The sequence below is a fragment of the Tasmannia lanceolata genome, unplaced genomic scaffold (genome assembly GCF_043159265.1).
Source record: "Tasmannia lanceolata isolate RefF3 unplaced genomic scaffold, GAP_Taslan_0.1 ptg000015l, whole genome shotgun sequence".
Taxonomy (NCBI): domain Eukaryota; kingdom Viridiplantae; phylum Streptophyta; class Magnoliopsida; order Canellales; family Winteraceae; genus Tasmannia; species Tasmannia lanceolata.
The window spans coordinates 20,175,230-20,187,566 of NW_027518692.1; the positions used below are offsets into that span (position 1 = coordinate 20,175,230).

The 12,337-nt window shown below is 37.9% G+C and overlaps 1 protein-coding gene across 1 annotated transcript; it reads left to right on the top strand.

The window, feature by feature from the left end:
• The first annotated feature begins 1,028 nt into the window (after window positions 1-1,028).
• On the top strand, window positions 1,029-11,719 carry LOC143893119 (protein indeterminate-domain 7-like). The gene is made up of 4 exons (XM_077398095.1): window positions 1,029-1,046; window positions 9,506-9,706; window positions 9,841-10,240; window positions 10,603-11,719. The coding sequence occupies exons 2-4, from the start codon at window positions 9,517-9,519 to the stop codon at window positions 11,414-11,416; spliced, it is 1,404 nt and encodes a 467-aa protein (XP_077254210.1). The 5' UTR covers window positions 1,029-1,046; window positions 9,506-9,516; the 3' UTR covers window positions 11,417-11,719.
• Window positions 11,720-12,337: the final 618 nt, after the last annotated feature.

A 12,337-nucleotide genomic window follows, 5' to 3' on the forward strand; every position in this document is an offset into this window, starting at 1 on the left:
CTTTATGTGGTAGAGTTATAGTTACTTTCTTTCTTTAAGTGATAGAGCTATAGTTACTTTCTTTATGTCTTCATTTATGTCTAAACTCGAGGGCGAGTTTCTTAAGTGGGAGGGACTGACTTAGGACATTAGGATTAGTATATTTCTTTTTTTCCACTAGGATTAGTAAGTTCCTTTCTTTCCTTTTTACTAGGAATAATATCTTCTTCTTTTTTACATAATAGAGTTAAAGTTACTTTCTTTCTTTATGTGATATAGTTACTTTCTTTACGTGTAGGATTCTAGACTCTATTAATATGTGATAATGTGAAAGGAGATAATCAATTCGAGATAATCAATTCGGAAGAAACAATTGACGTTTGGTATGCTCTCTCTCTCTCTCGCTCTCTCTTTCTCTCTCTCCTCCCGTTCTCTAGTGGATTCTAGGGTTCTTCTTCTTCTTCTCCCTTGGTGGATTCTAGAGTGTTTTTGGATCGTACGCTTCGACTGCGATTCTTGTTTGATCCGCTGCTCAATTAAATTTAAAAGTAAGTATATAATTAAAATTTACACATTTGGAAAGATTGAATGATTAGCTCGTAGCAGGTTCTGTGGTGAAAAGTGAAAACTTAAACACTTAGGTCCAGTTTGTTTTGGATTTTGAGAATTGATTTTTAGTCCAAAACTGATTATGGCACTCAAAATTATTTTGAGTCCCATAATCAGACTCAAATTCAATTATAAAATCTAAAATGAATAGGGCCTTAGTGATTTTAAAATCACTTTCTTAAGTATCTTTTGTACGGCCACTGAAACGCCCAACTTCTAGGGACGTTTTCGTCCACTAGCCCTATTTGGGCAAAATTGGAAAAGTGGTATATTTTGGGGGGTAAATTAGTAAAATAACTAAAAACTAGATTTTTAAGTATAAATACACTTTAGATTTCCTAATGCATCACTTTTTCTCCAGAGAAAACCCTAGAGAGCGAGTTTTGGAGATGAAACCCTAGAGGGAGGAGAGAAGGCCTTGGAAGGTGATTTCTAGCAAAGAAAGCCTTGTTTTCTAGGTAAGATGTTTATTTCAACCATCAATAATGATTGTTAATAGTTCACACCGTTAAAGATATGTAAAAATCGGTGAGATAATGATGGATCCTCAATGAAAGATCTTTCCTTCATCATCGGATTCGATTCGGAATGAGTTCTGGCGATTTTCTTGAATCTTGGGGATCTTTAATCACGAAGATTTCCATGAATGATCGTTTAAGGGTCATCGCAATTAAAGAATATGATTAGTATTAGATATAAGGGTTATAAGATGATTTATGATGGAAGAAAATTAAGGTTTTGGGTAGAAAAACCTTTAAAAATTGAAGGACCTGCGGATTTGGAAAATTTCCAAATTGCATGCATGGCTGACCATGCGGCCTACCATGAGGGCTTCTGGTCATTTTTGGGGATTCAATTTTCGGATTGATTTTAAGGGTAATCTTTGGTTCTGATTGACCATCTGAGATGTAATAAATACTGATCTAATAATAATAACATTGATAGGTCTCAGATCGACACAATTTTGTAGGTCTTGCGTTTGAGGAAAAGATTAATTGTTCTTTTATTGGTAAGTACCATATCTCTATACTAGGGTTTTTGAAATCATGATGTTGTTTTATATCACATGTTATTGTGTTTTGTGATTACGTTCAATGTTGTATTTGATATGTATTCATGAAATCATGTTTTGGAAGAAATCGAATTTCTTGGCTTATTATTTTTGTGAAAATTGGATCAATCATTTGTGCATATTCTTTGTTGGAAAGTTATTGCTTTGGTTTCACTTGATTATACTATTGGTTCCATGGAATTGGTTTTGGCCGTTTGTTCATGGTTGACTACGCATATTATTAGGCTAGCTACGTGCTTGGGAAAGTTCCCTTGGTACCTTTGGTATCGACCTACCAGTGGGGCTGGACACTAGTATGTGGTCATGTAGAATCGGTCAAATTGTGCAAATCTTGGGATAGTTCCCATGGTACTTTGAGCATTGTTACCTGCCAATTGGGGCTATGGCACTGACTGTGACCATGTTGGACCGATCAACATCTGTTAGTGGTGCTAAGCGATATAATTGGATGACGCATGTTTTAGTGCTTATTGCATCTTGGTATAACTTGTTGTTTGGAAAAGTTGTTCTGTTGATTTTTCCATGTTAAATATTTTGGGATATGTTTATGCTGAAAATGTCTTGTTTTATATCATGTTAAGATCATGTTTTACTTGCATGCTTTTGATCCACCTGTTATAGTGTTTTGGTTACTTGCTAGGCATTCGCTCAATCCTATATATATATGTGTGTGTGTGTGTGTGTGTGTGTGTGTGTGTGTGTGTGATTTGCTAGCGTCCATCGCAAAAAAGCATTTTGCGGGTGGTCTGTTGCATCTGACATCAGCCACATAGGCTCACTTTTCAGCAGATTTTGTCTTCATTCACGAGACGACTGTTGTCAGATGCAACATACCATCCTTGAAATGCCTTTTGTGATGGACACTAGCAAATCCCTATGTGTGTGTTTCTGAGCTCGAGCTCAGAAACCATATCTCCCATAGTTGTTTGACTCATCCAACCCATTCATTCTATAGGTTATGACTAGGATTATGGTTTATGGTTATGGTATGGAGATTGTAGGTTATGGTTAGGTTTATGATTTGTGGAGGTTTAAAATGGATGGCTAAAAGATGTTCTTCTATAGATTGAATGATTAGGATTATGGTATGGAGATGGTTTGTTAGGAATACCCTATCTATGTGAGGTCTTATAGAATGAATGGGTTGGGTGAGTCAAACAACTATGGGAGATGGTGTCAAAAACCACGCTCTCTCTCTCTCTCTCTCTCTCTCTCTATGTGAGGTCATATATAATGAAAAGGGTTCCTGAGGTTAACCTTATATAAGCTTATATGAGGTGACGCTCACAAAACATAAGGGGCCCACATTGCTAGGATGATCCAAAGCATTCATTTGAAAGGCCCCATCATAGATAGGGTGTGTAAAAAAATCAACTCCATTGGATCATCCTAACCCATCCAAAAGTGGAGAGCAAAATGGATAGACACTTTTTGCCCACAAATCTGCCCATTTTTTCCTCCACTTTTGGAGAGGTTAGGATGATCCAATGGAGCTGATTTTTGGTACAGACCCTATCTATGATGGGGCCTTGCAAATGAATGGTTTGGATCATCCAAACAAAGTGGCGCCTTATGTTTTGTGAGCGCCACCTCATATAAGCTTATATAAGGTTAACCTCACGAACTCTATTCTCATATATATATATATATATATATATATATATATATATATATATATATAGGAAAAGGATTGTACGCTCGAGTGTACCAACCTTATGGTACGCTCAAGTGCCCAATCACATGTGGGCCCACATTTTTAGGATGATCCAAAGCATTCATTTGAAAGGACCTTATATAGATGGGGTGTGTACCAAAAATCAGCTCCATAGGATCATCCTAACCCATCCATTTGTGGAGGTCAAAATGGACAGACACTGTTTGTCTACAAACCTGCCAATTTTGCCCTCCACTTTGGAGGGGTTAGGATGATTCGATGGAGCTGATTTTTTGTACACACCCTATCTATGATAGGGCCACCACAAAAAAATGTGGGACCCATGTGATTGGGCACTCAAGCGTACCATAAGGTTGGTACGCTCGAGCTTATAATCCTTTTCCTCCTATATATATATATATATCAGAAAAGTGATCGTACTTGGTCGAGAGCTTATCTACTCGACCGAGTAGATATAGGGGAAATTGTTTATGAGCTTGAGCTCATATAAGCTTATATGAGCTAGAGTGCCGAAACACATGGGTCCCACATTTTTTGTGGTGATCCAAACTATTCATTTGCAACACCAAAATCATAGAGAGGGTGTGCCCCAAAAATCAAGTCGGACCCATGTTTTGTGGCACTCTAGCTCATAAACAGTTTTCTTATATATATATATATATATATATATATGAGGAAACTGTTGGTGAGCTTAAGCTCACCAAACTTATGGTGAGCTAGCTTGCCCAATCACATGGGTCCCACATTTTGGGGAGTGATCCAAACCATTCATTTGCAAGGCCTTATCATAGATAGGGGGTGTACCAAAAATCAGCTCCATAGGATCATCCTAACCCCTCCATTTGTGGAGGACAAAAATGGGGCAGATTTGTGTCTGTCCATTTTTGTCCTCCACAAATGGAGGGGTTAGGATGATCATATGGAGCTGATTTTTGGTACACCCCCTATCTATGATAAGGCCTTGCAAATGAATGGTTTGGATCACTCCCCAAAATGTGGGACCCATGTGATTGGGCAAGCTAGCTCACCATAAGTTTGGTGAGCTTAAGCTCACCAACAGTTTCCTCTCTCTCTCTCTCTCTCTCTCTCTCTCTCTCTATATATATATATATATATATATATATATATATATATATATAGAGGAATAAGATTGTACGCTCGACCGTACCTAAAGTTAGGTACGGTAGAGTGCCAAATCACATGGGTCTCACATTTTTGGTGAGCATCTAAACCATTCATTTGCAAGGCCCTATCATAGATAGGGTGCATACCAAAAATCAGCTCCATAGGATCATCCTAACCCATCCATTTGTGGAGGCCAAAATGGACAGACAGTGTTTGTCCACAAATCTGCCCATTTTGGCCTCCAATTTTGAAGGGGTTAGGATGATTCAATGGTGCTGATTTTTGGTATGCACCCTATCTATGATGGGGGCCTTGCAAACGAATGGTTTAGATGCCCACCAAAAATGGGGGACCCATATGATTTGGCACTCTACCGTACCTAACTTTAGGTACGGTCGAGCGTACAATCCTTTTCCTCATATATATATATATATATATATATATATATATATATATATATAGAGAGAGAGAGAGAGAGAGAGAGAGAGAGAGAGGAAAGTGTTCATAAGCTATAGCTTAGATAAGCTTATTCTAAGCTATAGCTAAAAAACACATGTGGCCCCATATTTTTTAGGGATCCAAAGCATTCATTTGGAAGGCCCTTCCATGGATAGGGTGTGTACAAAAAATCAGCCCTATAGGATCATCCTAACCCTGCCATTTGTGGAGGGGAAAATGGGCAGAAACATGGACACTGTCTGTCTATTTTCCCCTCCAACTTTGATTGGGTTAGGATGATCCTATAGGGCTGATTTTTGGTACACACCCTATCCATGGAAGGGCCTTCCAAATGAATGCTTTGGATCCCCCAAAAAATGTGGCCCCCTATGGTTTGTGAGCCATGCACAGATAGCTTATATGTGCAACTGCACATACTTTATTTCCTCTCTCTCTCTCTCTCTCTCTCTATATATATATATATATATATATATATATATATATATATATATATATATATATATATATGAGAAAAGTGTAGCTACACATACGTGTAGCTAACTTAGCTACACCGACGGCTTAAAATACAGTGGGCCCCACATTGTTTGGGTGATGCAAACCAGTCATTTGATGAACCCTCACATAGATAGGGTGTGACCAAAAAATCAGCTCCATAGGATCATCCCAACCCTACAATTTGTGGAGGCAAAAATGGACGTGTAAAAACCTTCACAAATCGGTCTATTTTTGCCTCCACAGTTTGAAGGGTTGGGATGATCCAATAGAGCTGATTTTTTGAGCACACCCTATCAATGTGAGGGCCTATCAAATGAATGGTTTGGATCACCCAAACAATGTGGGCCCACTGTAGTTTAAGCCGTCGGTGTAGCTAAGTTAGCTACACGTATGTGTAGCTTCACTTAACTCATATGTATGAGAAAAGTGTTTCTAGTCTGCCGACTAGAGATCATTCTCTAGTCCGGCGACCAAAAAACATGGGTCCCACCTTATTTAGGTGATGCAAAGCATTCATTTGATGGGCCCTAACATAGAGAGGCTGTCCACAAAAAATCAGTTATATAGGATCATCCCAACCCTGTGATTTGTGGAGCTTAAAATGGACGGTTATAAATTGGCACAAATTTGTCCATTTTTTAGCTCCACAAATGGAAGGGTTAAGATGATCCTATGAAGTTGATTTTTTGTGGACACCCTATCTATGATGGGGCCTATCAAATGAATGCTTTAGATCACCACAAAAAATGTGGGACCCAAGTGTTTTTGGTCGCCGGACTAGAGAATGATCTCTAGTAGGCAGACTAGAAACACTTCTCTCTCTCTCTCTCTCTCTCTCTCTCTGTATATATATATACATACAGTAAAAGGTTTTTGAGGTATCCCACAGCCTGAGCAGCCCTCTATATACGCCATCTCCCATGTTGTTTGACTCATCCAACCTGTTCATTCTATAAGAGCTAACATAGGTAGGGTGTCCCTAAGAAATCATGTCCATAGAATCATGGTATCTGTTGATTTGTGGAGTTTTAGAATGGACGGCTAGAAAATGGGCTTCTACAGTCGAGTGGTTAGGATGATTATATGGAGATTGTTTGTTAGGAACACCCTATCTATGTGAGGTTCTATGGAATGAATGGGTTGGACGAGTCAAACAACATGGAGATGGTGTGTTTATAGTGGCTTGCTCAGAAACCTCGCCCCCCCCCCCCCATATATATATATATATATATATATATATATATATATATATATATAGAGAGAGAGAGAGAGAGAGAGAGAGAGAGAGAGAGAGAGAAGTGTTTCTAAGCACGTGCTTAGGGAGCTCCCTAAGCACAAGTGGCTTAAAAAGCCACCGATTGGTTCGTATGGCGGGTCCACCTCTGCAGGGTCCACAAAAAGCGACCAATCGGTGACTGTTTAAGCGACTTGAGCTCCCTAAGCACGTGCTTAGAAACACTTTTCTCATATATATATATATATATATATATATATATATATATATATATATATATATATATATATATATATATGAAAGAGTTGATGCGCTCGAGCACAGAAACAGGGTGGGGCCACATTTTGGGTGGGATCCAAAGCATTCATTTGATGGACCCTTTCATGGGTAGGGTGTCCACCAAAAACCAGCTCCATCCTCAAGCGCAGCAACCCTTTTCTTATATATATGAGGAAAATGATTGTGAGCTTGAAGCTCATATAGCTTATATGAGCTTGAGGGCCCAAACACATGGGTCCCACATTTTTTGTGGTCATCCAGACCATTCATTTGCAAGGCCCCATCATAGATAGGGTGTGTACCAAAAAGCAACTCCATTGGATCATCCTAACCCTTCCAAAAGCGAAGGGCAAAAATGGGCAGATTTGTGGCAAACGATGTCTGTCCATTTTGCCCTCCACTTTTGGATGGGTTAGGATGATCCTATGGAGCTGATTTTTTGTATACACCCTATCTATGTAAGGACTTTTCAAATGAATGCTTTGGATTATCCTAACAATGTGGGCCCACATGTGTTTGGGCCCTCAAGCTCATAATCATTTTCCTCATATATATATATATATATGGGGAAAATGTTTGTGAGCTAGAACTCATATAAGCTTATATGAGCTTGACCTCGCTAACATAGGGGGCCCATATTGTTTTGATGATCCAAAGCATTCATTTGATAGGCCCTCATATAGATAGGTTGTGCCCAAAAAAATCAGCGTCATAGGATCATCCTAACCCTTCCATTTGTGGAGGTTAAAATGGGTGTTTTAGGATGATCCTATGAAGCTGATTTTTTGGGCACACCCTATCTATATGAGAGCCTATCAAATGAAAGCTTTGGATCATCCAAACAATATGGGCAACCTATGTTAGCAAGGTCTAGCTCATATAAGCTCTAGCTCACAAACATTTTCCCCATGTGTGTGTGTTCGTTTGTTTGTTTGTTTTTCAGATAATGAGGAATAGATCGTGGTGAATAGCGTGGGAATAGGGCGAGCATGGCATGGATAGAGGACTGGATTAGATTTGTTTTATTTAGAGATTTTAACATGAACAAATCATTAGTTATTTTATTTATTGTAGGAACTAGCTAATTAGAATTATTTATGATGGAGAAGACTCATGGTATTCATTTGAACAAAGCACTCTTAGTTTGCTCTGTGTATCACTGTATCAGCTTTCTCATACGGGTGATGATGTGGAACTACTTGTCCTTGTATACCCGTGCGGGTGCGTCATGGGTGCATGCAGCATCTAATATAGCCTTTACAAGTTTGAGTCGAGTCGACTCAGCTTGGCCGAGTTTCTTGCCGACTCAGTGATCCTTCTTATTGCTAAAATTAGTTGCATTGAAAAAGAAGGCGTTTGTGGAGTTAGGCTCTGAAAATTCAGTTTAAAAAAAAACAAAATCAAGGTAAAGATAAGTTATATAAGCCCAATTATTTAAGAATAATTATTTTTCAAACAGTACTAATAATAAGTTAAAGTAAAACATGAGAGGAGAACTGTTTTAGATGAACATGTCTCTTGTGAGTTCAATCAATGAACCAATCATGTTAGTGTAAATGCAGAAGCTGAGAAGGGTTGCTTTTTACCATACCCATGTGAAATAAATCAAGAGGTTATCATTCTCTCTTTTACTTAAAACCTTTTTAACCTTTAGGAGAAGAGAAAGTTATTGTCATTAATGAAATAGAATAATAATACTAGTTCATGAAAACAGGTATATAATATTAGAATAGAAAAGGGGTGGAGAAAAGAAACTTCTGGTTATGTATAAAAAACAAAGTAAAAGACAGAAAGTGCTACGTCAGAATAACATGTTGGGCGTGGGTATTGAATGGGTGGACAATTACCCAAGGTTTCCTCATCCACATCTCCCCCACCTTTGCAGAAAATTCCCCTCCATACCTTTCATATTTTCCTCTCTTTCTTTGTTTTCATTACAAATATAAATACATGTTCAATTTTTTATCTATTTATTTTTGTTTTAATCTCTTCTACTATGTTATTGGATCTTCTTTATTCAATTATCTGTTTAGTTTGGTGTGGTATTTGATGGGTTTTCTTTGTATTAGCTATTACCAAAGAGAGTTATTGGAACATGAGATAAAGTTGCTGAAAGCTTTGGTACAGTTCATGTATTTACCAAGGGTTTTTAGTTTTAGTTCTTTCTTTCTTTCTTTTTTCTTGTTTCCCTTTTTAGTTTGAAGCAAAAGAGAAAAAAGAAATCATCATAAGGATCTTTGAAGAGAGATGGGTTTTCTTGCAGTCTGTAAGAGAAATTTCAGGAGATAGTGACTAGTGCCAATTCCATCATCATTTCTACAGTTTTCCTTTTATTTGTTTTTCATTTTTTTCTCATTGATGCATGGGGGAGTGTGACATGATGATTTTCCATTTTCTTTTGATGAAAAATAGAATTGTCAGTGCTTGAGCTCTTGTTCCATTCTGCTGTAATTACAGCTTTGAAAGATAAATAAAATTAGAAATCTTCCTCATGCCTTTGATACCCATGTCTTGACCCCTTTATTATTCTTTTGTGTGTTCATCAAAACCCTAGAATTTTTTTTCTCAAACCATGCAGCTTCAAAAGAGATGATGAATGGCTTGATAATTCAACAACACCCAGCTGTGGAGGAGAACATGTCCAATTTGACATCTCAATCCGGGGATGGAACTGTTTCTTCTGACCACATAGCTGGGAATGGCAACATGTATGAACAGTCTTTTGCTACTCCAAATCCATCTACAGGGAAGAAAAAGAGAAACCTTCCAGGAAATCCAGGTATCATATAACCACACACCTCTATTCTAAATGACTTTGGGTTTTTTTTTTTTTTTTTTTCATTTTTTTTATTGATGCTTATTCTCCTTTCATTATTTCATCTGGGTTTGTGGGTTTTCTTATTTTTGAATCAGACCCAGATGCTGAAGTGATAGGTTTGTCTCCAAAAACACTCATGGCAACAAATAGGTTTGTGTGTGAGGTATGCAAGAAAGGGTTTCAGAGAGATCAGAATCTTCAGTTGCACAGGAGAGGGCATAGCCTTCCATGGAAGCTAAAGCAAAGAACAAGCACAGAAGTAGTGAGGAAAAAGGTTTACATATGTCCAGAGCCTTCTTGTGTGCACCATGACCCTTCAAGGGCACTTGGAGACCTCACAGGCATAAAAAAGCACTTTTGCAGAAAGCATGGGGAGAAGAAGTGGAAATGTGACAAGTGTTTAAAACGTTATGCAGTTCAATCAGATTGGAAAGCTCACTCCAAAACTTGTGGCACCAGGGAGTACAGATGTGACTGTGGAACCCTCTTCTCAAGGTAATTATTCATCCCCCTCTCCCCTTCAAAAAATTAAAAGATTAATGGGAACTCAGTAGACTCATTCAATACAATATATGTACCTTGAACAAGCATTAAATTCTTCCTCAGAGACATTCCTATCTATAGAAAATATAATCACAGGCGCTTTGTATATATTTGTTCATGAGAAAGACAGCATGAAAGTGGAAAGAGAGAGATAGGGACAAACTAGCAGAGCTCCATGAGTAATGTCTATAAAAATCTTGAATCATGAAAATGGAAACATGGGTTTCCTTGGTTTTGTTTTATTTTTGGAGTATTCTCAAGTTTTTTAACTCTAGCATTTTTGTAATGTTTTGTTCTTTTGTTTTCTTTTGCAGGAGAGATAGTTTCATTACTCATAGAGCCTTCTGTGATGCATTGGCAGAAGAGAGTGCAAGAGTAATCACAACAAACCCTCTTCTACCCTCTCAAGCCATCACTTCCACACAACATCTAAACCTACAAACCCAATTCCCTCACATCTTGAGAAATACAGAAAATAACAATACCAACATAAACAGCCATGCCCTTGAAACACAACAGCATTTCAACACTACAGAAGAAATACCACCATGGTTAACTTTCTCTTCTTTAGTAGGATCAGGACAAGCATTTTCACAATCCCAACCTCCAAATCCTCCTTCCTATCTTCCAACACCATCTCCACACATGTCTGCAACTGCCTTGCTTCAAAAAGCTGCTCAAATGGGTGCAACCATGAGCAATCCCTCTTCTTCCTCCTCCTCCATGTTCAATAGTCACGTGTTTCCTAATGCCACCTCACGTGAAGGGATGGAAAGTGGTTTTGTTGCTGCTTTTGGGACTAATAAAGCTGCCCTTTTTATGGACCACGCAGCATCATCATCAGCTCCTCCTCTACTCCAAAACACAATAACTTCTCTTTCTTCAGGTACTGGTTTAGAAGGATCTTTTGAAGACCCCTTTGGAGTGTTGTTGGGTTCACAAAGCGAAGGAAATTTTTCAAAAAACCATCAAAATAATGGTGAAGGTGTGGCAAGTGGTGGAAAGGATGGGTTGACCAGAGATTTTTTGGGAGTTGAGGGCTTGCCTGATAGGGACATTCTGAATATGGCTGGCATGAATTCTTTTTCATATGAACAAATGCAAAATCAGAAGCCATGGCAAGGTTAGCTTCAAGGGAACTGGGATGGGGATGGGTTTTATCTTCCATAAACAAATATCATAGATTTTGGTGTTTCTTCTTACACTTCTTTCTCCTCTCTCTCTATATATATATGGATTCTGTTGTGCTAAAATCCATACCAAACCTGGTGGCTACTCAGTTTCTTTCTCCTCGCCCTTTTACCTTCCAAAAGGAGGATGGGTTACTACCATTTTCTATATCTCTTATTTATGATAGGGATCTTTCCTAAACATAATATTTATGTGGTCATTTAGTTGATCTCTTATATGATTGTTTTTACTCTTTTTATATTTCTTGTATTACTTCAGTTGTGCTTCTATATTGCAGGTACAATGAGGGGAAAGTATCCTCATTGTAAGTCATGTTACTTCTTAGGAATGATGAAATGTTTACTTGACAAAGAAAAATGAAGTAAAATAAAAACCAAAGGGACAACTTGAGTTTCATTTCTTGCTCTAGCATTTCATTATTTTTGTTGGTTTCTGGTAGTCTAAACCATACCCATTTGTTTTTCCATGTCTTCCATTATCATTGCTTTGGAGCTTATTGGAAAAAAAAGGGAAACACTAAACACCCATAAAAAAAACTAAACAAAAGTGAAACATGAAACTTGGTGCATATGAGAAGAATGCTTGTAAGCTATAGATGTCTAGTTTTTGTCAAAATGTCTCGGTCTCTGAAACTGTGAAGGGTTTTTATACTTTTTACAGTCCTTTTTCTTTTCTCTAAAAATGGAAAATTTTCTCCCTTTTTTTAACTTTACGGTTGTTTGCAAGATGAAACGTAAGCATGTCAGAGGGTTGGAAAGTTAGATTAGGCATATACAGCCTAAAGTTTGGTTTAATTTCTCACATTGGATGCTGAAATGACATTAGGTGGCAATTTTTGGTGCTCATTTGTTTGAAAGT